Here is a 26,017-nt window from a genome sequence, read left to right as displayed (position 1 = left end):
ACAATTAAAGAAAGTCAAGATTAACGCAAACAGTTTCACACTTTCAAGAGAGGACCAATTGTGTTTAATTTAACATTAAATGAATTAAAGAGCTCTAATTGCTGATAAGATGATGTTGAATACATAATCTCTTACCAGTGGACGAACGCTCTCTTGGCGTACACAAGTTCGAACTTGTGGTCCAGTCTAGACCAAGCCTCGGCTATGGCAGTTGTATTACTCAACATGCAGACAGCTCTTAGTACTTTGCCAAGGTTTCCAACGAGAACCACAGTAGGTGGAGGGTAGTTAATGCCTATTTTAAAACCAGTTGGACACCAGTCAACACATTGAATACTTCTCTTTGTCTTTATTGCGGCGATCGCGGCGTTGACATCTTTAGGAACCACGTCACCTCCGTACAGCATACAACACGCCATGTACTTTCCTAGCCGAGGATCACATTTCACCATTTGGTTTGCTGGTTCGAAACATTTGTTAGCAATCTGGGAAACTGAAAGCTGTTCATTATAAGCCTTCTCAGCTGATATGATCGGGGAGTATGTCGTCAACAGGAAATGGATTCTTGGAAAAAGGAACCAAGTTCGTCTGTAACTCCTGTTAATAATCAAGGGTTTAGAGCTCCATCAAATCTTAGCAAGGCAGTGATTGAACTTACAATCTGACCAATCAATCGGTCAGGTTTAAATACGAAGGTGCTCCACGTCAAGTCTCTTATTGCAGATGTCAAAGGTCGCCTAATTATCTACCATGAAAGCGCAGTTTTTTGTTCTAAAGTCGGTAATGTGTGGTGAGGACGGCATTATAGGGCTCAACGACAGCTGTTGCCAACCTTTGGAGCCGGATACACGGCAAACTCTAGCTTACATTTTCTTCCCGTAGTCCCACCTAAGTCTTTCCAAAAGCAAAGATGTCAATCCAGACCCTGTGCCTCCCGCCGAAGCCTGTGGAACACACAGGAATCCTTGCAGACCCGTGCATTGATCGGTCATCTTACGAAGTCGGTCAAGGACTTCGTCGATAAGCTCCTTACCTAAGGTAAAATGACCTCTAGGGTAGTTGTTAGCAGCGTCTACATTTCCGGTTATAAGTTGCTCCGGATGATATAGCTGCCTATATTTACCAACACGGTCCTTGTCTGCAGAATAAAGTCATCTCTTTTAAAAGTTAACGTACATTAATTGTTGTACATATACTAAAACTATATTAACAAAATGATAATTGTAATAATTATTGATTCTAAAAAAAATCTTTTTAGTTTGTTCTCCCTATCAAAAGTTAGTTGAAGGCTACTTATGTGTGCCAAAAGTCGTGCATGCCAAAAGTCTTGTAGAAATAAATCCCTTGTTTGAAAAATAAACTTGGAAAAATAGAACTTTTATTTATTCATAAAATAATTGACTTTGTTGTAACTGTTTTAGGTCCAATATCAATTATTATTACATGTACAAAAATTAGTACACATGAAGGAACAAACTCCTCACAATGATCTGTGTAGCGAAGCAAAGGGAGACCTGGAGAAATAGGAGTTTGTTGTTATTAAAAATGAAAACTGTTTAATCTTTACTAATTTACATGTATAACCCAATGTAAATTTACCTATTTAATCTTGGTTGCCGAATATCAAACTTTTCCTTTTTTTCATCTTAAAACAAATATATTCGGCTAAACTTTTGCCTACAATTTAAAAATAGGACCATAAGGCCAAATTTAAATTGAATTCCTTTTGTTTTTATAATTCACAATATATGTTTAGATTTGGTGATTCATATTAGTTCGCATGTATTTGTATGCATGAACGGAATAGACTTGCAAGTTTCTAAATATTTCTGAAAAAAAATGTTTTCCATGCAAGTTTATGTATGTAAGTGATTCATTTCTGCCACAAATACCAAGAAGAGAGGAAATGACCATTAAACTCAGAGTCGGAGATAATGTGTCACGAAGAAATATCATCATGACATCGTCAAACGTCGTATTCCATTTGTGAAATGTTGTATCCCCCTGTTACTCAATGAGGAAGTAACAAAATAAAGTCAAAACTTAAAACAATCTGTCTGATGCATATCTCTTACAATGTAATATATAATCGGTAGATGTATGACATGTTAGTAATCTAGTGTCACATGAGTTAAAGCTAGTACATGGTATCAGTATCTGCTTTATGCTTGATATCAGCATTGATAAATTTTGGATATTGTTTATGGTGGCTGATTTGTGCCATTCGTGTTTTCGCCCCGCGACCCCGCCAAGCGATAAGTCGAGAATTAACATGTTAACATGGCGGAGGCGCGTAGCGAAAATACGCTAATTAGCGAGGGTGCGGGGTGAAGTTAAATAAATAAAACTTCTTCCCGCAGGGGAGCGGAGCGAGATTTAAGAAATAAAAGGGCGGGTCGCGGAATGAAAACACGCTAAGTAGCGGGGGCTCCGGGCGAAGTTTGATAAAATAAAACTTCGCCGTGCGTCCCCGCTAATTAGCGTGTTTTCCTCCCGCGACCCCGCCAAGCGAAATGTCGATAATTAACAAGTTAAAATGGCGGGGACACTAAGCGAAAACACGCTTATTAGCGGGGTCATTAATTAGCGTTTTTTCGCTCCGTGCCTCTGCAATTTTATCTCTTAAATCTCGCCCCGCACCCCCGCGGGACGAAGTTTTATTTTAAACTTCGCCTCGCGCCCTCGCTTTTATAGCGTGTTTTCGTCCCGCGGATGTTTAACTTTTTTTAATTCTCGACTTTTCGATTTGCGGGGTGCGGAGCGAAAACACGAATTGCAATGCCACCATACGTTAACACATTGATAATGTATATCATGTAAAATGATAATGTTAGATAAATACCCTTAATAACTTTTAAATTGTTAGTTGCTTTTTGTTAAGTTAAGTTTTTTACATTGTTTTTAACGCAAAACAGATCCAAACCACTTTCCAAACAAAATGAAAAAAAGGGAAAATTTTAAAAGGGTTATATTTTTTTAATTTAAAAATAATAAATCTCCAATAATCATTACCATGCTTAAATAGGGTATCCCAAAAAATTTAACAAAACCCAAAAATTTTTTGAAAAACATGTAAAAAATACTTTTAAAAAAGAAAAAGCCCCTCTTCAAACTTCATAGAAGAAAATTGACTTTTTTTCTCTCTCCTTTTCCCATATTCCTTTTTCTTTGCCCTTTTTTTTTTTTCCTTCAAGATTTATAAATCATAAAAAATTTCAAACATACAAAAGTTAAGTAGTTTCCCCACCCAAAACTACCCAATGTACCCCTTTTAAAAACTGAATTTTTAAATTTCCATGTTTTTACCTCAATCAACAGTAATGGATCTTAAATTAAGTTCACGAAATACTTAATATAGAATGTTTTACGTAAGAAAGCAAGCACAAGTCGATATGATATGTAAAGCTTAGCTTAATATATTTTAATAATTTGTAACCATGTATATAAAATTTGTTAAATACTTGATTAAACGGAGAGAGTTTCAAAAAAGCTTTACAAGCCTTCCTTCTCACCCCGTAAGTTTTATTTATGTACCTAATTTATGTAAATGTATATATTATAAATAAATAGTTTTTAAGCTTAAGATTTTTTAGAAGAAAAAAAGACCGAAAAAATATGTCAAATCTGGAATTTCACACGGCAAGTGCAATGTAAGGTTTCAAAATAAATTCTTTCATGATTTATGTTTATTCTCAAAATTAAGATGATTCTATAATTTGAAATATGACACTTTAATTTTTTATGATAAATTTTAAAGAACATGAATAAACATTTTGAGATATGTGCTTATAAAATTTTATCGAAATCTTTATTATTCTTTTAAGATTGATCTATGACTTTGTTTGATGTATTATGCACTATATCAGTCAAAATGTGTTGAATTACATTTGCAGTTTTAAAGTTATAATCTCATAAGCGTAATATATTTAAACTGAAGCTCCAGACAGTAATCTCAATGGGTCTTTGAATGGACCTTACTAGCAATTATATACATATTTTGTTTTGTTGTTGTTTTTTTCTTTCTTTCCTTTTTTCTTTCTTTTTTAAAACCTTTTAAAAACTTTGAAAGTCGTTCAATTTTCATCAAAATAGGGTCATTTTGAACGATTCGTTACAATTAAAGTTAAACTTCTGATTGTATTGAGGAAACGCTTGGCAGAAACATTAGTGCACAAACATAACGAGGCAAGGCACCTGCCCCTCTGATCAGGGGAAGTAACCAATGCTGACACACTACAAACCTTTTGTGGCAGTTACTTCCCCTGATCAGTGTGGTACAAAGTTATGAGAATGAAATATAGAACCGCTGTATTAGAATATGCATTCTAAGAGAGGTAGATAGACTTGCCGTTTAAATATTAATAACAGTAGCAGACATTCAATTTATACTAGCAGGCGACTCCCTGGGATAGCGAAAAAAACATAAGCATACATTATTCTGCATCCAATGTAATATTATAGTTCACTACATAAGTAAAATATAGCAGTTCATTATTAAAGTTATTGGCGATGAATTGGCAAAATGTTATTTTCTCCGGTTCCACTTTAATAAAACGCATTAATGTTCATCACGTAAAATTCTGAAAGGAATATAGAAATATTAATGTTTCATGTGTATGACCATATTTTTCAATATCATTTAACTGTTACCAATTTTCAAATATGGCCTGCTTATAGTTGATTTTTAAAAGGGGTCAATTTTTTACGCATGGGTTGGTCATTTAATGACGGGAAGGTGTCAATTTTCAAAATTAGAGAAAATCCGTTGAAAAAAAAATATAGGGTACGAGTAAAAGTACGAGTACGTGTCAAGCGTCTGCAGTTTATTAGGATAAAATATACTTTTGTAATACATCATTTATATCTTGCTCGCTCATTTGGTCTCTTTCTGGTAGCGAGGGTTAACAATTCCAAACACACACGCGCGCGTTTATATTTGTAATTTATAATTAATCACGATACACAAAGTGAGAAACTTGCGTGATATTTCGGGTAGGGTCTTCTTTAATTAAACGAAACAAAAATCATATTTTTGTTGCTTTTATTCAGATCTAATACAACGAATACAAATGTCAAAGTTTTAACTTGTTATCAAAATCAAAGCAAGAAATAAGAAAATGTGGTAACATACTCATGTTCAGAATAATTATAATTTTATTTTTGAAAGCTCATCTTTGTAAAATATAAAATAAAAAAACAAAATTTTATATTTTTAAATTTTTATACTAAAAGTATTTTCATTTTATGAAATTAAATTTAAAACATGCATTGGATTATATAACATTGTAGCTTTTCACTAGAGATAATTGTTACTGTTTTTAATATATATTTGTTAACTCAGGATAACTTGTGCATAATTTATATATTGATTGTGGTATTCCACTAAGAATATACATTAAATTATTATTAATTATAAAATGGGACACTCGAACCCTAAAACATAAAATATTACTGTTACTAGCAGATTTCCATTGACGGCATGCAATTTTCAAAGAACCAGACCACATTTTAACCTAAGACTAAATACTGAACATAATTGTGTCGCATAATTAATGTTTTTTTTTCTTTCTCTATAACGTAATGATTATGGTACATCTGTTTAAAAATTATATCCAGTGAAAAAGCGTGCAGTATATGTACCACATAAACATCATTTATAACATTGAATTAATGCTGAACATAATTGTGTCACATTAAACGTCTATAATGTGGGGACATATATTTTTACAAAGTATATGAAGTAAAAAAAATTCTGTTTATTTACAACACAATTTATAACATTGAATAAATGCTATTAGTGCTGTTTACAAAACATTTATCTGTGTGACTACTCTTATTAATCCTATCCTCCCTTTTCGTAAAGTGTATATAGTGTCTCAATAAAGATAAACTGAAGATATTATAAAGAAACTTTGACACTTTGAAACTTTATCACACGTTGGCACGGACACTAGTCAAACACACAAACAATATTCACACCAATGAATAAACATATTGATTTTCTGACAGAGCCCTAAATTTTACTTTAAGTCAAATATTTTAATGAAATTGCAGTCCACAGAAGTCGGTAATTCACTGATAAACATTTTATTTTGCGCTTCAGAAATGTCGACATAAAGTGGCTCCAATACATGCTGCACATTGAAAGGCAGAATCTTTCTCCTACATGTATCAGGTACAATGACTCCGAGCGAATCGCTCTTTTTTGGATAACAAACAACAGCACATCCGCAGTTTGTAACTGTTAAGCCTGCTGGTTTATCATTATTATCGGTTTTATTTTGAGTTATCAGTTCTCCCTGGAGTGTAAATTTGTACACGACATGGTTGTCTTTGTCAGACACAAACATATTATCATATTCTGTACCTAGATAAACAAATCGTGGATATTTCAATATGCTTGCATCTTTAACCTCATGAAGGATCTGACCTTCCATATCCAATATCTGAACAGCGGGAGGTTTAACAAAGGACACTGCCAATATACCATTGCGATGGTGTATAGAGTTACATCTTTTCCTGACATCAAGACTGTGACTTTCAGTCAAACCATTTTGCGTATTCACAAACAAGATTTTGCCTTTAATTGGTAAACATGTTGCAGCAGATGATGAACTGATTGTGGTTATGCCTCCGGTTGTATCTGACAATTTCAGTGTCGAGGTGACTTTACCATCCTTATTATTTAGAATTTTTAATTTGTTGGCGCCGTCTGCTAACAAAATTTCCGCTTCAGATATAATTGTGATTCCTGATATACAACAATTTCCTTCGTTTTCTGCCTGGCAATTTACTTTGTTAACAAAATGTACCTTCATGTCATTAATACATTTCTTGAATTGCCCTGAAAATGTTTTTACTTGTGTTGTAAGACTGCCGAAGGGAGTGTTATGTTGCTTCATGGTATCGAAGTCTTCCGATACTTTAAAATTCAAAGTGTTTATCTGACTTTTGGCAAAAATGGTTTCATTAATGTTTTGACATTTTTCCAATTTTCTCTGTACACCTTTAGATGTCACAAACAAATTGTTGACATTGTCTTTACACTGGTCCAATTTTCTTTGAATTTCTTTTAATTCATCAGATAATACCTCGCACTGATTTTGAAGCTTTTTCTGTGATGATACATCTCTATCATTTATTGCGTCTACTTTTTGTAAAAGGTCTGCTTCCATTTTGTCTAGATAATCATCCAGTTCTTTACGAAATAGCTTGACTTTTTTGACTACCTCGGTCTTTATTTGATCTGCTGCTTTCAGACTGCATTTTATTTCTTTTTTACATGAATCAAGGTTTTTCCTGAGGTGATCAATTCTATGTTTAATTAAACTTAGGTGCACACTGTTGTCATAGTTACTAGATACATCTGAAACGAGCTGAACCTTGCAAGAGGTATGTTGAAGTACCATACAATCTCCACAACCAACGTTATCGTGCTCTTGACAATAAAACTTTACTATTTCGTTTACATGAACATCACACAGTTCAGTGCACGGGTCGCTTTGTGTCTGATATGTCGGCATTTCATCTTTGGATTTAATTACGTGGAGTTTGGTAGTTGCCAACTTCCGGTGTGCCTTGATACACGATGAACATATAAACTCTTTACAGTTATCGCAATAACCCTCTGCTTGTGCAGTATCACCGTCACGCTGGCACGGTTGGCATAATCTAACAGAAGATTCCTTACGTCCAGAGACTTCCATTTTAAATTTATTCAACGAAATGTCCAATGTTTTTTCTTTAAACACATACTATGGTGAATTCACAAATAAGACATAGTTCTGGTTATAATATGTTATATTACATGTAATTCTTTTTTAATTTAGTAGTGTCTATTGTGCATAAAAATAAAACACTAGTTATTTAATTCGTGTCTGAACATGAAAAACCGCCAAATTGACATAAAATAAATCCCAATATAAAGTTTTCATTGTTACAATATCGTAAATGCTTCCTATTGAATAAACGAATTAAAATCCTTTAACATGACGAATATTGTTTAACAATTTGAAAGTCATAAAGAAATATTTTCCGAAAAGGAAGTTAAATTTAACTAGGCTATTAGATAGTTTACAAGGGGGTTAAATCTAAGTGTATAAACGTCACCACGAGTTATATGTTAAAGTATGTGTACTGTTTTGCATAGCCTATATTTTATAAATCATTACAGATATAAAAAGACCTTCTGAAACATCTAAATAAGTGTAATATTTACTTTCAAGGGTATAAGACCTGTTTTTCTTTTAATCTGGAGCTTGTATTCAAAGGAGAATTTATTATTTAAGTTAGAGTAAAGTTTTCACCCGTGGAACGTCCGTTAAACCAGGTTTTTCGAAAAACAATTTTGTTAAAACTTTTGAATGAGCGTAGCTGTCTCGGCAGCAACTGGTGTAACGCAACTTTATTTTGATAAATTAAATATAAAGCCTTTTTTTGAAGGATACAAAGCCATATTGGGTTGTCAATTAACATTATATGTTTTGTTTATATCGTGAAAAGGAACCATACTAAAATTGAATGAAAATAAACTGATAATTTCCGATGTTCACATGAAATGAACGCGAAATGTACTATAACAGCAATGGAATATTTTGTTTCAAAAATGTAATTCTGTTTGCTCATAGCAGATACTTGTAAGATAAGATAATCGTTTTTATTTAAGATAATTTTCCAAAGCATACAATTAAAAAAAATAAAAAACATAAATGGGAAGTTTTGAAACACTTATTGTACATATTTTTTCCATTAATAGCCTCATAACCTCTATTTCTAGATGTTCATTTAAATTATTTATTACAAAGCTGTAGCATTTACATTTTTTATTTCTTGTAAGGTTGAGATATTTGTCTATATTTTTCTCACCCCTTTTTAATTTTTTTAAGATTTATAAGTGTAATGAATTATGCGACCATGTGTCATGTTATCCAAAATGCAAATGTGTTAAATAACCTTGTCGAGATTTATGAACTTTCTATTGCAACTTCTGAGTATTACTTCTCTTATCATTTGTTTATTTTGCTTACACGTATTGACACATTTCTCAATAAATTTGATAGGGAGTATACTTTTTATTGATCGTTTGCATTTCTAATTTATTGTATACAACCAGAATGACTGAGAATAGTTAATTGAGTTAGCTTATTTTCAAGGCATAGAACATGTCTTAGGTGAAACTTTACCTTTGCTGCGCAGTATTGATTAACTCCTAAATCTTAAAGTCTTTTGTATGTTCTCGTTTCAGAAAAAAATAAGAATTGAAGTACGAAATGATAGTGAATAATAGATTAATTCTACAGACAGTAAAACGTAGCCTTTACATGATTTGTTTACATCGTCAAATAAGTCCTATTCGCCCTACAAAATTAACTCTTATGTTTTTAAAAGAATGCCATTGAATTCAAAATTGTACAACAACAACAACAGTTTTTCGCAGTTTCAAAATTGTCATCTCATTTTACTCATGTTATTGCATTAAAGACCCCTTAGCTTTGCAAAATAAACTGAATCTTTATAATCTTTGTTCATTGTTTATAATATAACTGCAAATGTCAAATTTGTTTGGACTATGCTGGTTTTTTCATAAAACAGACAAATTAGAAAAAATAAGAAAGTAAATGTCGCGACTGTGATTATGAGTTATAAATATTTTACACGAGTAGCAGATATTTTCTAATCTAAGATATTATACTTAAAATTGAGAAAAATTGAGAAAGATCATTCATAAATCACTATAATTGACTATCATCCGATATCATCAAAACTGTTAACATCAGTATGATCACATATTATTAAAATTATTTCGTGTGTTAACAGGTTGGTCATTGGACTTTGATACTTTTATTATTTAACAAATTGTTTATTACATTAAACTGTGAATGACACGAACTTCAATTCATTTTGCTTTCCAAATGTTTGGAAGTAAGCAAAAAATATTATTAATTCACATTTTCGAATAGTTTCTTACAAATGTATAAATAATCTATTTTTTCAACAATAATACATTATAAAGAGTTGCAATTGAAAATTGACCTCAAAATGTAACTCGTGACAACATTTTCTCTAACATGCGTCTTAGTTCAATATTCATCAAAACAATTTTTAACGATATGTGAAATATGGTGATACTTTAAGAAAAGGTTATCACGATAAGCGATATTGACATAGATATCTGGAATGATTTCGCCATACCGTCCTATGTAAATGTCATATAGATTTTACTCGCCACCGTCCTATGTAAATGTCATATAGATTTTACTCGCCATACCGTCCTATGTAAATGTCATACAGATTTTACTCGCCATACCGTCTTATGTAAATGTCATACAGATTTTAAATAACTTAAATAACATTCGATATATACATGTATTTGAAATGGTTCTGAAGAAACGATTGGAATATGAAGAAATGTTACATACATACATGCACGTAAAAACGTTCCTAAAAGACCCCGTATGTGGGTTATTCTATAATAATTTACGATCGTTACATTTTAACCTCACAATTTATTTCGTAATTGTTGTATATTTGGTATCAGTATAACCCCATGTTGATAAATACTGAAGAATAAACCCCATGATGCGACAAGAAATGTTTACAAAACTTTAACATCATAATTATTATTTACCTTACATGAAAATGGCTGACCGTATAAATCTAGCATGCATACAGACACAGGGATTTGTCAGTGAAATTAAATATGAAAAAGATCACATATTGTCGCATAATTATTAAAAATTTAATGTCATGTTATCTACGTCTGTTAAAAATTCATGTGAAAAATTTCGATCAAGAGTTTTATCGCATACCATTTCCAATACATACATGTATATACATGTTTAGCGTCTGCCATTTGCTGGAATATATATACATTTGTGATACAGGAGATTTTATTTGTAATCTATATTTTATCCCGTGACACACGGATCTACAAGGTATTTCAGGTACTGTCTTCTTTAATCAAACGAAACAAAAATTATATGTTTGTTGATTTTTTTTATTCCTATATAATACAAAGAATACAAATGAAAACATTGTTATCAAAATCGCATCAAAAAATAAAATTTGAAAAAATGGTGGTAACATTTTTACTTTAGAATACAGCAAAATGCTTCAATGAATTCGAAAATAAACACTAATGATAGTTTCCCTTGTTTGATATCTCACCTTTGTAAAATATAAAATATCAAGGACGAAACTGTAATTATAAAATATATTTTGTTTAAATTTATTTTTATTTAAACCAAAATATATAATTTTAAATTTCAAAAAAATGCGAGTTAATATTATTTAAAATAAATCACAGAAGAGATACTTAAGCAGATTTGTGCTCACGGCATGCAATTCTAAAAAAATAATGAGATTTGAATTAAAAAATAAAAACTGTATACGTACAAATTTATCATTTTATATGTCTTAAATGGTTCCTCTATAATGAAATGATATAACTGTTTACAAAAGATATGAAGGAAGAATTTAAAAAAGAAATGTGAAGTATATATACAGAATGATGTATAGCATTAACTTAATGCTTTTGCTGCTTTTTACGAAACATTTATTTGGGTATCTATTCTTTATCCTGTCCTTCCTTTTGTAAAATGTAGTACCTAAATAACTATAAACATGGCTATAGTGTCAAAGGTACAATGACACAGTAATCTCTATATCACGTTGGCACAGACAATAGTCAAACGCGCGAACAATAGTCATACAAATGTTTACAAAGAATAATTATTAAGTGAGAATTTAAAAACAAAATAAAAAAAAAAACGTGCATTATATTTTAACAACATAATTTAAACATTGAAATAACGCTATCAGTACTTTAACAAAACATTTATCTATGTGAATATTCTTATTAACCTTTCATCCTGTTTCAATAAAGATAAAAATGGTGATAGTATTGTACCAGCACAATACTGTTAACTTTATCACCCTTTGGCAGGGACAAAAGCTAAACAAATAAATTATACAAGCATATCTATTTTGTGACACAGTCCTAAATGTTACTTTAGTTCAAATATTTTAATGACATTTCTGTCCACAGAGACCGGTAATTCACTGATAAACATTTTATTTCGCTCTTTAGAAATGTTGATATTATATGGCTTCAATACATGCTGCACATGGAAAGGCAGAATCGCTCTCACACCAGGTACAATAACTGCGAGCGATTCGCTTTTTATTGGGTAACAAAAACACAAAATCCAAAGTTTTGAAATGTTAAGCCCCGCTGGTTTAAATTTTTTTCTATTTTATTTGAGATTCTTTCCCCGGATGTAATTTATACACGGCACCGCTGTCCGTTCAAATCGAAATTTTTTTTTTGTTTTTATCAGATTTACATATTTGGAAATTTCAATAGCTTGTATCGCTAAACCTATAAGGATATGACCCTTCCCTATCTAATACCCCGAACACGAGAGGATCAATAAAGGGCCTGCCAATACCCATTGGGGTGATCTATTCCCAAAATAATCCTTTTTTGGGATTCAGACTGTGCTTTCATCAAACATTTCGTATTCAAAACAAGATTTGCCTTTTTGGTAACATTTTCGCAGATGAAAAGAATTTTTTTTTGGTTAGTTTGTGGAATATCTGCAATTTTTAATTTGAGGTGATTTATCCTCGTAATTTAGAATTTTTAGCGATTCGTTGGTGCAGTCTGCTAACAGAATTTCAGCTTCAGATATAATATTTATTCCTATTATACTGCAATTTCCTTCATTTTCTGCCTGGCAATTTACTTTGTTAACAAAATGTGCCTTCATTTCGTTAATACATTTCTTGCATTGTCCTGAAAATGTTTTTACTTGCGTTGCAAGACTATCAAGCGGTGTGTTATGTTTTTTTCAAAGTTTTAAAATCTTCAGATACTTTAAAATTTAATGTGTTTATCTGACTCTTGACTGAAATGGTTTCATTTATTTTTTGACATTTTTTCCAATTTTCTCTTTACACGCTTAGATGTCACAAACAAAGTGTTGGCCTTGTCTTTGCACTGATCTAATTTTCTTTTAAATTCTTTCATTTCATCAGATAATGCCTCGCACTGATCTTGAAGCTTTTTCTGTGACGATAAATCTCTATCATTCATTTCGTCAACTTTTTGTAAAAGATCTGCTTCCATTTTGTTTAGGTAATCATCCATTTCTTTTCTGAACAGCTTTATTTCTTTGAAGACCAAGGTCTTTATTTCATCCGCTGCTTTCAAACTACATTTTATTTCTTTTTTACATGAATCAAGGTTTTTCCTGAGGTTATCAATTCTATGTTTAATGAATTCGAGGTCGATACTGTTGTCATAGTTACTAGATACATCATAAACGAGCTGAACCTTGCAAGAGGTATGTTGAAGTACCATACAATCTCCACAACCAACGCTGTCGTGCTCTTGACAATAAAACTTTACTATTTCGTTTACATGAACATCACACAGTTCAGTGCACGGGTCGCTTTGTGTCTGATATGTCGGCATTTCATTTTTGGATTTGATCACGTGATTTGTAGTAACAGCCAACTTCCAGTGTGCCTTTATGCATGATGAACATAAAAACTCGTTACAATTCTCACAATAACCATCTGCTTGTGCAGTATCACCGTCACGCTGACATGGCTGGCATGATATAGCAGAAGTTTCTTTACGTCCCGAGACTTCCATTTTAAAGTGGAAAATCCCCAGTAGCAACGAAATGTTCAATCTCTTGTCTACAAATACACGTATTTATAAAAATGATTAACACACCAAAATTGTATGTAAAATTGCACCCATTTTCTATTACTCTATTTCTTATCATTATAATTATGTCACATGTATATCTGCAATAACTTGATAATGTCTGTCATGTACATGCATTTTTGAAATAACATTATAGTGTCTATCGCGTAAAGAAAGTTATAAAGAATTTCACTTTAAGCTAGATAGCTTTACATAGACAGCTGTTAATTTGACATTCAAAAAATACACATACAAGTTTGGTCTTGTAACAATATCATAAATTATTCCAATTGATTAAGCTTTATTTATTCCTTCTACAATGAATATGATATTCAAGGGTTTCGCCGATTAAAATCAAAGTTTCAATATACAAATCATTATTATCATTAAGTGAATGTCGTGGCTAGCTGTACCAGGTAGGCAGTATCAATTGGACTTTGGTCGTAGTGAAGACTGACGCAACAAAAGATACGATCATGTTATGATATATACATGCAATTTATGATTTATATATAGGAGTCATTATTTGAAATAAAAATATTATAAATTCCCTTATTTTCAAACTGTCACCTGCGAATGTATAAATAAACTAGTATTGTGTTAAACAATAGACTTGTACTATGATTATGAAGTTCATATATATTTTCCTAATTAACATATCTCCGTTAGAATGAAATTACTATAATAACATGTATGTTCTGAAACAGCAGTCTATGTATTATTTTAATTTTGTGTATGTGTTGTTTTTTTAGTCGCTTAAACACGGCAACTTTCCAGCTTTACTATTGGAGGCCGACATCAGGTGCCGCTTTGTACATTTTTCCAGGCACGAACGCCCCCTGAGTAGAACCACCGACATTCCGTAAGAAAATGTATAAGTCTACAAAATTTCATTGATTGTTTCCCCCCCCCCCCAAAAAAAAAGAAACATTCGAAAATTTCTTTGAAATTTAATCGTATGTTTTCATCAATGTTTCATGAATACAATTTCCAATAATGTTAACCTAAAGAAACGTCTACAAGATTATTTTTTAAAAAAGAAATATGTCAAATCTCGTATTCACAAAAAAACAGATTCAGAATCAAGTTCGATATAAGGTATCAACAACTTATTTTGTATGATTTATGTTCATCCTGACATTAAAAGTTTGTTCAATACTTGAAATATGGCACTTAATTTTATGGTGTTTAAAAATATTTGAAATATTTGCTGATAAGAGTTTATCGAAATTTGATTTTTGATTTTCTTTTTCTCCTATGTTGATGCGTTATACACTACCTTAGTCAAAATGTGTAAAATTATTAAGTATTTTCAATATTAAAATCTATTAAGCGTAGAAAGATAAATGCGGGCTCCATACAGCAAATAGACTGGGTCATTTTTTTCAACGCTGGAAACTGAACCTTGGTCGTTTTTCAACTTTTAAAAATTGACCCTGCCAGCAATAAATTAATATATTTTGAAAAAGAAATCTTCGAAAACTGATCAATCGTTACATTTTCATCAAAAAAGTATCATTTTTAACGGTAAGGCACATGAAACATAATTTTAAAAGCATAGCAATGCCGAGCGTCTGCTACACCAACCTTCATCTCTGATCATGGGAAGTAACCGTTGCTGGGAGATTCCTGATACACTGCAAATGTTTTGCAGCAATTACTTCCCCTTATCAGTTTACTTGGTGAATAAACGGGTCAGTATTGTAATATTACGCACAGAGACCGTTGTAATAGATCCTTAAGTTTATATCCGTTCTAAGGTTAGATGTATTTTAACTTATGTGATATCTTTTATAGATTAATAACAATAGAATATATTCAATTTATACTAGCTGTCGACTCTCTATAATAGCGAATAAACATATGAATAAATGATTGTGCTTGCAATGTAATATAATAGTTCACTAAATAAGGAGTATATAGCAGTACTTGCCGATGAATTAGCAATTTGTTTTTGCTCCGGGTATGTATATTCATTACACTAAAAATACAAAAATTGGTGTTTCAGTTATGATCATTACACGAACAAAAATGTTATATCTTTGTATATATTTCAATAAACAAAACAAATTAATAAAAATTTAAAGATAATTATGATGAAATTTTAACTGCACAAACTGTTACCATAGCAAGTAATACAATAAGAAAAAAATGGTAGTAACATACTTACATTAAGATACATCTTCAAGGATTTGAAAATTAACGTTAATGATAGTTTGGTTTTTTTCTCACTTTTGTAAAATATCAAGACGAAACAGTTTAAATCAAAAATATCTGTTAATCATATATCATTTTTACGCAAAACAAATATTATTATAAAAGAAAGAAACGCAGTTAAATGATTATTAAAACTAAATCACAAAGAGAAAAGATACATACTGATGACATGAAAATTAAATACTGAAAATAATGTTGTCATAGTATACGTCTTTTTTCGGTCTGTTACGTAATGCTTATAACGTAATGCTATTACTGTTTACATAGTATATGCAGTACATAACATTATACAGTATATTACAACATAATTTATAACATTGAGTTTTCGCTATTAGTGTTTTTTTTTACAAAAACTTTATCTAGGAGACTATTCTTAATCATTTCAGTCCTTTTCAAACATTGTGAAGGTATCAGTTAAATTAAAATGGTAATAATTTTGTAGATACAATAAAAATGTTACCTTCATCTCACTTTTGCACAGACAAAAGCAATTAGAATAAATTATACAAGCAGATTTCTTTTGTGAAACAGCCCTGAATGTTAATGTAGGTCAAATATTTTAACGAAATTGCAATCCACGGAGATCTTTGATTCACCAATGAACATTTTCTTTTGTTCTTTAGAAATGTTGATATAAAGTGGATTCAATACATGCTGCGCATTGAAAGGCAGAATCTCTGTAGTACCAGGTACAATAATTCCGAGGGAATCGCGTTTTACTGGATAACAAACAACAGCACATCCGCAGTTTGTAACCGTTACGTCTGTTGGTAAATCATTATTCTCGCTTTTACATTGAGATATCAGTTCCCCCTGGAGTGTAAATTTATATACGGCACGGTTTTTACTGTCAGACACAAACATAAATTCATTATCTGTACTCAGATATACATATCTTGGAAGTTTCCATATGTTTGTATCTTTAACCTCATGAAGAATATGACCTTCCATGTCCAATACCTGAACAGCGGAAGGTTTAGCAAAGATCACTGCCAATATGCCATTGCGATGATCTATAATTCCAAAACATCCTCTTCTAACATTCAGACAGTTACTTTCAGTCAAACCACTTTGCGTATTCACAAACAAGATTTTGCATTCATTTGGTAAACATGTTGCAGCAAAAGATGAACTGATTGTGGTAATGTTTGTGGGAAAATCTGACAATTTCAATTTCATCTCTGTAATTTAGAACTTTCAACGATTTGTTGGCAAAGTCTGCTAACAGAATTTCAGCTTCAGATATAATTGTGATACCTGTAATACAACAATTTCCTTCGTTTTCTGCCTGGCAATTTACTTTGATAACAAAATGAGCCTTCACGTCATTAATACATTTCATGCATTGCCCTGAAAATGTTTTTACACATGTTACAAGACTGCCAAGGGATATGTTATGTTTCATCAAAGTATCCATATCTTCAGATACTTTAAAATTTAAAGTGTTTATCTGACTCTTGGCTGAAATGGTTTCATTTATTTTTTGACATTTTTCCATTTTTTTCTGTATACGCTTAGATGTCACAAACAAATGATTGACATTGTCTTTGCACTGATCCAATTTTCTTTGAAATTCTTCCATTTCATCAAATAATGCCTCGCATTGATCTTGAAGTTTTTTCTGTGACGATACATCTCTATCATTCACTTCATTTACTTTTTCTAAAAGGTCTGCTTCACTTTTGTCCAGATAATCATCCATTTCTTTACGAAATAGCTTAATTTCTTTGACAAGCTCGGTCTATATTTCATCCGCTGCTTTCAAACTGCAATTAATTTCTTCTTTACATGAAGCAAGGTTTTTCTTGAGGTTATCAATTCTATGTTTAATTAAAACGAGGTCTGCGCTGTTGTCATAGTTACTAGATATATCTGAAACAAATCAAAACACTATTTATTTAATTCGTGCCTGAACATGAAAAACTGCCAAATTGACATTAAATAAATCCCAAAATCAAGTTTTGTATTGTTACAATATCGTAAATATTTCCTATCGAATTAAAATAATTAAAATCCTTTAACATGACGAATATTGTCTAACATTTTGAAAGCCATAAAGAAATATTTTCCGAAAATATCACCAAGGAAGTTAAATTAAACTAGGTTATTACATGGACTACAAGGGGGATAAATCTTAGTGTGTTAAAGTCACCACGAGTTATATGTAAAAGCATGTATTGATTATACTTCAATCGAATGTTCATGTATAAAAATAGCATACTGTTTTGCATAGCGTATATTTTATAAATCATTACATAATATATAAAAAGCGCTTCTGAAACATCTAAATTAGTGTTATATTAACTTTCATGAGTTATAGGACCTGGTTTTTTTAAATCTATTTAAGTAAGAATAATGTTTGCATCTAGGGGACGCCCGTCACACCGGGTATTTCGAAAATCAATTTTGTTAAAACTTTTGAATGAGCGCAGCTGTCTCTGCAGCAACTGGTGTAACGCAATTTTATTTTAATAAAATAAATATAAAGACTTTTCTTGAGGGATACAAAGCCATATTGGGTTGTCAATTATCATTATATGTTTTGTTTGTTTCTTGGAAAGGACCCCCTATCAAAATTGAAGAAAACAACTGTTAAGCAGTCGATGTTTATATTTAGCTTTAGCTAAATGTACTATAACAACCTGTATTTCTTGATAGTATTGTAATATATTCATTCATAAAGCTATAACATTTAAATTTTCAATTTCTTGTTAGGTTGAGATATTCGTCTTTTTTATATTTTTTCTCAACTCTTTCTACATCTTTCTCAGATTTTAAAGTGTTATGACTTTTACCAGATATTTATACATCACAACAGAAGGTGTCAAGGGCTGTGTGGCAGTCTTAAAATGTTGTCCCGTACTTCAGTAGGCCTACAGTACAGTAAGTTTGATCGAGAATATTCGTTGTAACGATAAGAAAGTAAATGTAGAAAATGGTCGGCGTGTTGAAAAAAAAACGATTACACGTTCGAAATATATTTTCACGAGTAGCAGATTTTATCTAAGAAACTGTACTTAAAATTGCGTGCACAACACTATCGACCAACTGATCACCTCTGGTTATAAAATAGAACATGGAATATTAAAATAGTCTCTTATCTCTTACCCTCGGAGCGTGAACATCGCAAAAAGGACACATGGCCTCGGCAAAAAGATTTGCAGCTTGGCGGGCAGACAACTATAAACTTCCCAGTATTTCGGGACACATCTACTTTGTCTGCGACCGAAGATCAGCTGCCGATGTCCTTACAAAACCAAGGGGAGTGGCCATACAAAGTAAGAAAGGACGACAAGGAAAGTGAGCTAGGGTGATTGAAACCCTAGCACCGAGAGTGACGGATTGAAAGTCAGGGTCTTTGATGGCTTAATAGCCATTTTCAGTGCTACCACTTTTTCTTACTGTCTGTCTGTCTGTCTGTCTGTCTGTCTGTCTTAGGATACTGTTAATTCAGGTTCTCATTGCCCGCCTAACAAATACCTGCTTCAAAATTTCTTAGCTTTGACTATTACTCAATGGTCAATCATCACTACTTCGTGCTTAAATAGTCACCCCTAAAGGGCATAACTACGAAAGACCGGTGGTGACATTTCACGTTCACGAATTCATGATTTCAAGACTTTAATTTTTCATTATTTTAGAGTGAAATATTGATTTTTTATATCGTGAATTCGTGAATTCATAATTTCACTATTTCTTTTTAACAACCTGAATAAATGAAATCGTGAAATCATGAATTCACGATTTCATTTTTTAAAGTGAAATCGTGAAATAATGCAATAACGATTTCATAATTTCACGATTTCTCTTAAAAATCCTGAATAAATGAAATAATGAACTCACGAATTCATGAATTCACGATTGCATTTTTTTAAAGTAAAATCGTGAACTTATGAATTCGTGAATTCGCGATTTCATAATTTCACGATTTCTTTTAATAAAAACCTGAATAAATGAAATAACGAAATCGTGAATTCATGAATTCACGATTTCATTTTTAAAAATGAAATCGTGAAATTATGAATTCACGAATTCACAATTTCTTCTGCACAGTTGAGACGTCACGATGTCAAGTATGGCACGACGCTTGAGCATGCGCTTTTGGCTTTTTCCGTTCAGAGTAAAGGTGGCGAGAGTTACAGGAGTTGCAATTCATTTTTTTTTTCAAAAGTAAGTACTCTTCCTTTATTTGACACTATATTTTTCATAATAATGCATAAATTTATATATGCCGCCTTTTTCAGGTATCGATACAGTTAGAATATGTCCGCACTGAGAATCCTCATTTTTTATGTCAGTCCAACACTTTTTGGTTTCACCAATATTCTAAAATCTTAAAAGGGATTATTTTTGTTGGGTCGATAAAAGGAGGGGTGTTTTTTTGTGTGGTTTACAAAAGAAAAAAAATGTAATCGGAGCTAGATCTACGTCTCGAACTCGCATCCTCAGTGACTATTCTAGGAGGGGGATCACTCATATTTTTGATAATTCCACCCTATGTTTCACCCTATGGACTAGTGGATCTCTACCAAGATTGTTCAAATCATGAGCCCCGGGGTCAAATCGACCTTGACACAGGGGCCACTTCATTTTACATAGAGTTATATAGGAAAATCTTAGAAAAATCTTTTCCTTAAGAATCCAAAGGCCCAGAGCTTAGATGTTTGCATGTAGCATTGATTAGTGGACCTCTACCCAGATTGTCGAAATCATGCTTTCCGGGATCAAATTGATCTTGGCGCAGGGGCCACTTGATTTTTACATAGACATACCAAGGGAAATCTTAGAAAATCTTTTTCTTAAGAATCACAAGGCCTAGGGCATAGATATTTGGCATGTATCATTGACTTGTGGACCTCTACCAAAATTGTTCAAATCATGACCCCGGAGTCAAATTGACCTTGACACTCATAAACTTGGTAGGAGGTTGACTATGACAAACGCCAAAGGTCAGATGAAACTGGTGAGCGAGATATGGACATCATGGCCCTCTTGTTTTGGTTTGTGTGTCTTTTCAGAACAAAAGAATTGTCACTCACATAAAACCAAAATTTAAGGACATGCATCTTAGTGTCCGTCCTGCTTTGTCCCGTCTATATTTTGTCTTTCTTTAAAGGATAACAAATTTGATACCAATTATTCACCATGATGTGGTGGTATATCTAATACAACACCCAGATCTGTTGCTCAAAGGCCAAGGTCACACTTGGGAGTCAGCGCAAACCCATGACTCAAGTGTAAATCCTACATGCGTAGAGGGATTAAAATATAACTTGGGACAAATAATCTCCATAGTAAGGCGGAGGGTTTCGCAAAAAAATCTTGTGTTTATTAGCACTGTATCTTGCTTATACTTTAAATTATGTATAGTGATCAGAGGATTTTTTCAAGCCCGCTTTCACTGAGCTTGAGATACTGGTACAAATGTCTAAGTGGCTATTCAGTGTTTGTGTGTTCATCAGAAGTTACCCATGCCATAACTTCTTTGTTCATGGAGGAATTTCATATGACATGAATTGTCATGCACATGAGCCAGTTCACTGGGTCAGAGGTCAGGGTCATCTTAGATGATGCAATGTTGACCTTTTTCCTCGAGTATAAAGAGAATGTGTTGCCTACATCTAACCTATGTATACATCTATTTCCTTGATCTGAAGCTTATAGGGTCACGAGTGGGTATGTCATTGATACCTTAAGTACACGTGCATGTTTAACTCATTAAATAGGTGAATAAGTTAAGCTGAGTTATGGCTTTTGAATTAAAAAAGAAATTTGTCCCATAATCAATTTGCTATCGGCAGGTGACACATGTGATCACTGATCTAGGAAAAAAGAATAGTCTGAATTTATGTATGATGAAAAAACACAAGCTAAATCTTACATAAACCTTATTATTTCCTACTGTTCCCTCAATTGCTTGTTCTCTTTGAGTTCCTTGTCGGTTACAGGTTGTTTGTCGTATTGGTGATTAGCCTGTCCGTTATCTGCCATGTGCCCTGTCCTGTTTTTGTTGGGGTCCGCCTGGGCTCCTTGCCACTGGTTCTTGTTGCTGGGTCATGTGGGGGTTGCGTTCATTGAACGCAGCCTTTCCTTGTTGATCTTGTTTATCATATTGACTAAAATTTATCCAGAGACTAAAATTTCTTTGTCATCTCAATGAAACTTTGTCAAAATGATTTATCATTCATGCCTAATAGATTAATTTGAATATGGTCATGACAGACCCAAAACTAGGACACTAAGTCAAATTTTAGAAATAACCTTGTATTTATCATAAAGTCTGCAATTGTCATCAGGTCTTGGTCAAATGATCGCTACAGTGAAAACTAAATCACCATTTCAGATAGTAAAAATATGAAATATACAATTGATCGTACTTTTCTTTAAGACTTATAGTTTATCATAGTTTGTTGTCGATATTATTGCAGATGGTCTCAGGTTAACAATATTGAGTCATCAATGCTCTCTTATAAATATCAGTATGCTCCTGAAATAATACCCAATATGTTCATATACGATTCATTGTATTGATATTTTGATTTTTCAGCCTGAGCAAGATAAAGAAATGACAGTAAAAATCGCCTGCAAAGTGAGGTCAATGTCGGGCACTCGCAGTCAATCAAATAAAAAAAAGGTGGAGTACACGAAATTAGACTGAAAAAACATGAATCTACTTATGCATATATCAAGAGTGAAGTTGAAAACATTTTAAAGGGAATGTTGAACCTAGACTGGGTGATACTGGAAAAGATATCTGGAATGAATCTTGATGATGGAGGGGATGATGATAATGATGACTCTGATAGTGAGGGTACTAACATAATGGAATAAAACATGAAAAAAGGGATTCAGCCCCATGGCCTGAGTTATCTACAATGAGGGGCAGAATTTCCAGATGCAGTTATTGAAATTGTCAAGAAATGTTTAATGTATGATTTGACAAAAATACCAAGTGCTTTTGACATTGTTGTTAAACTGCAACACTTGCAGGAAATTGTAGCAGATGCTGCAAGTGTTCTGTAATACCTAGTGGTGTAATCACATTCAAAAGACATTTTAGCTTGACTATGAGAATATCGATCACTTAACTAACTAGTTAATTAAGAGGTTAACAAGTTACATAACTAGTTAACTCTTAATTAATTAGTAAATTAAGAGGTTAACTAGTAATAAATTAACTAGTTAGTTAGGAGGTTAACTAGTTACGTAACTAGTTAACCTCATAATATTAATCTGGTAAAATAATAAAAGGATTGCAGTTGTAGGAACTAACATGCATTCATTTCCCTTTATGATCTTTTATTTATTGAAAAGATTAATTAGTTACGTAACTAGTTAACCACGTATCTAACTAGTTAATTAAGAGGTTAACTAGTTACGTAGCTAGATAACCTCTTAATTAACTAGTTAGTTATATTGTTATCTAGTGGCAGAAATATGCCACCACATATATCTCAATTTTAAAGTTGATATTGCGATTTAAATGTTAATGTTTAGATGTATTTGTGTTTATTTTTTATTAAAAAAATTTTTATGAAGGGTTTTCAAATCCATTCGGTTTCTGATAGTTTGTGTGACTGGTCTATAAATCCGAATGGTCAAGAACTCGGTTTTTCAAGTCAACTTTGTCTAAAAGCTGTGTTATAAAGGGTAACTTAGAAAATCATCTGAATTACCTGAAATATGATTTATTTTTACAACTGATAAAATTATTCTGACCAGTCAACGACTGGTCTTTGTCTATTGTTTCCATTGTTATCTCATAGTTTTGATCATTTAGTGTTCTTTGATGTTTGACATGCGGTGGCATGACATTTGCTAATGCAGCCTTGTTTCAAGATGATTAATATTAAATTTCACTAGATTTTAATTTGGGATAAGTTTGATCATGGTTATTCTAATTGTTTTCAATTTTACTTTTATAGTAGTCATGATAAACAGTATAAATAATAAAAAATAATTACATTTTAACTTTTTATGTTAACGTCTGTCAGATGTCACGCTGTTTGCTTTGTGTCCAAAACATAATAAAAACCTTAAGATGGATTTTTAGCATTTTAATAATGACTTTAAGCCCCTAAATGCGTTTGTTGTTGGCCAAAATGTAAAATACAAAAATCATATCCGATGACATTGGATAAAATTTCTACAAAGTGATAGTCCTTTTTGTGCGGTAGTGATCATGTCTTTCTGATTTCAAAAGCCTTGTTGACTAGAGTTCTGACTTAATGCTTTATACATGTAGCAGGCTATCAAATTTCCATGTCAAAGTACTAAAGGTACTGATGATAAAGAAACGACGGCGTTTGTTAGTTTAAGCTTTGTCTAAAGGGATTTTTTTTTGCTTTGCAGCAATATTTCTCAGTGAAATAGCGCAAATTTGTATGTATGTATGTATGTATGTATGTATGTATGTATGTATGTATGTATGTATGTATGTATGTATGTATGTATGCATGCATGCATGCATGCATGCCTGCCTGTCTGTATGTATGCATGCATGCATGCCTGTATGTATGTATGTATGTATGTATGTATGTATGTATGTATGTAAGCCCTAAACCGAAGGTTTGGAGATTTGTGAAACATTCAGAAAAAAACAACAACAAATTATAAGGTTTTGAGTTTCACATGTATATGTCTTGAAAAATAGTAAAATCAATATTACAAAGTACTTTTATTCTTTATAAACGAATATATAATTGCTTTGTTCCCTAAAACTAAATTACGTTACCAACTGTTGTGCACATTATAACTTTTTTACAATGAGACAACACATTTATGTCAATGATACATAAAATACTTTTATACTTTACGATGATGCAAGAATAGTCGTTAATCCAAATGTTTCGAGCACAATATTTTGTTTAGGCATAAAAAGTTTCAAATATTTTTGAACATGAATTGTATACATGACACCAATAATATAATACTTCGAGTAAATTGTAAAAACGTGCTAAAACGATCATAGGAAAACCAAACATTCACAATTCAGTTAAAATCTATAATAGTCTTTTTTTAATAAGTAAGAAAAGCCAACATGAATATTTAATTTTGTTAAGTACGTTACGGTAGATAACCTGACCAGGACATGTCGAAAACTGCTAGTAAAAGTGTAGGGACAATCTTTGATGTCAAAACCAGAAGCGTTCTGCAAGGCTCAAAAGTTTTTATTGCTGCAAGTGACTTTTTGTATGAAATTACCAGATATACTCATGTTGTGTGGCTACCTATTTTAATTTTTTGTCAAATATTTCGTGGTATTTTACCAGAATATTTACTAAATATATAAGATACGATTTATAAAAGAGTTACCTCGGTAAACCTGACACATTAGTTTAGTTTAAACTTATTTATTTTAGCTCGACTGTGAAACAAGTTCTTACAACTTATATAAATCACTCTCGAGTCCGCTTCCTGGAACCAACCAGTACTGCTGCCATATAAGGAATCATGGTCGTATCCCGTTGGGGTTCGAACCCATGATTCCTAGGTTGTGAGGCAGACACCTTAACTATTAGGCCATCGCTCCCATGAAACTCTATCGTGATATATGTGTATAACGTTTAAATATAACGTTATTTACAAAAATAATCTCAGAAATATTTTGTTCTTTCAATGGATGGGAAAAACTAAAGGGTAAACACACAAAAAGTTCAATCACTACAAATGAAATGGTGACAGAACGTTTCCACCCCCAGTTACGAGTTGACACTAGACGATTCTACCTCAACCAGTGAATTGTTTTAATATTCGGAAAGATATCGAATAATATGTTAAAATATGTTTTGTCAATAATTTGTTTCGAAACATCCTGAAAATTCTGGAATGGAATCGTCTTTGGGTCGAAACATTCATAGGGAAACAACCTTTGTTACCTTTGTTGATATGCCAAAATCATAAAAACGAGTGAAACATTTTTCGACAAAGTCATAACAAGACTGAAACCGCTATTTAGTGTGCTTTAAATAGAAACTGTTTTACGAATAAATGACGTACTATTACGCCGGACAAAAGTTACCACAAACGCTTACCCTGCACCTAAGTACCAGAGAGATAAAATATTAAATACATTATAAACAT

General features: G+C 32.2%; 2 protein-coding genes and 1 pseudogene across 2 annotated transcripts in view; 1 reads left to right on the top strand and 2 right to left on the bottom strand.

Annotated features, from left to right (window-relative positions):
- Positions 1 to 26,017, bottom strand: part of LOC132737326 (tubulin alpha chain-like) — a 52,458-nt pseudogene that overhangs the window by 596 nt on the left and 25,845 nt on the right.
- Positions 1 to 26,017, top strand: part of LOC132737324 (multidrug resistance-associated protein 1-like) — a 60,676-nt gene that overhangs the window by 27,627 nt on the left and 7,032 nt on the right. The window lies entirely within an intron of this gene.
- On the bottom strand, positions 5,380 to 8,015 carry LOC132737325 (E3 ubiquitin-protein ligase TRIM71-like). Its single transcript, XM_060724592.1, has one exon. The coding sequence runs from the start codon at positions 7,704 to 7,706 to the stop codon at positions 6,021 to 6,023; it is 1,686 nt and encodes a 561-aa protein (XP_060580575.1). The 5' UTR covers positions 7,707 to 8,015; the 3' UTR covers positions 5,380 to 6,020.

The sequence above is a fragment of the Ruditapes philippinarum genome, unplaced genomic scaffold (genome assembly GCF_026571515.1).
Source record: "Ruditapes philippinarum isolate M1 unplaced genomic scaffold, ASM2657151v2 ctg1672_1_1_1_1, whole genome shotgun sequence".
Classification (NCBI taxonomy): domain Eukaryota; kingdom Metazoa; phylum Mollusca; class Bivalvia; order Venerida; family Veneridae; genus Ruditapes; species Ruditapes philippinarum.
This window is presented reverse-complemented; position numbering and strand designations above follow the sequence as displayed.

Excerpts from the sequence above, each read along its gene's own strand:
- LOC132737325 (XM_060724592.1), bottom strand. The coding sequence starts at position 7,706 with ATGGAAGTCTCTGGACGTAAGGAATCTTCTGTTAGATTATGCCAACCG.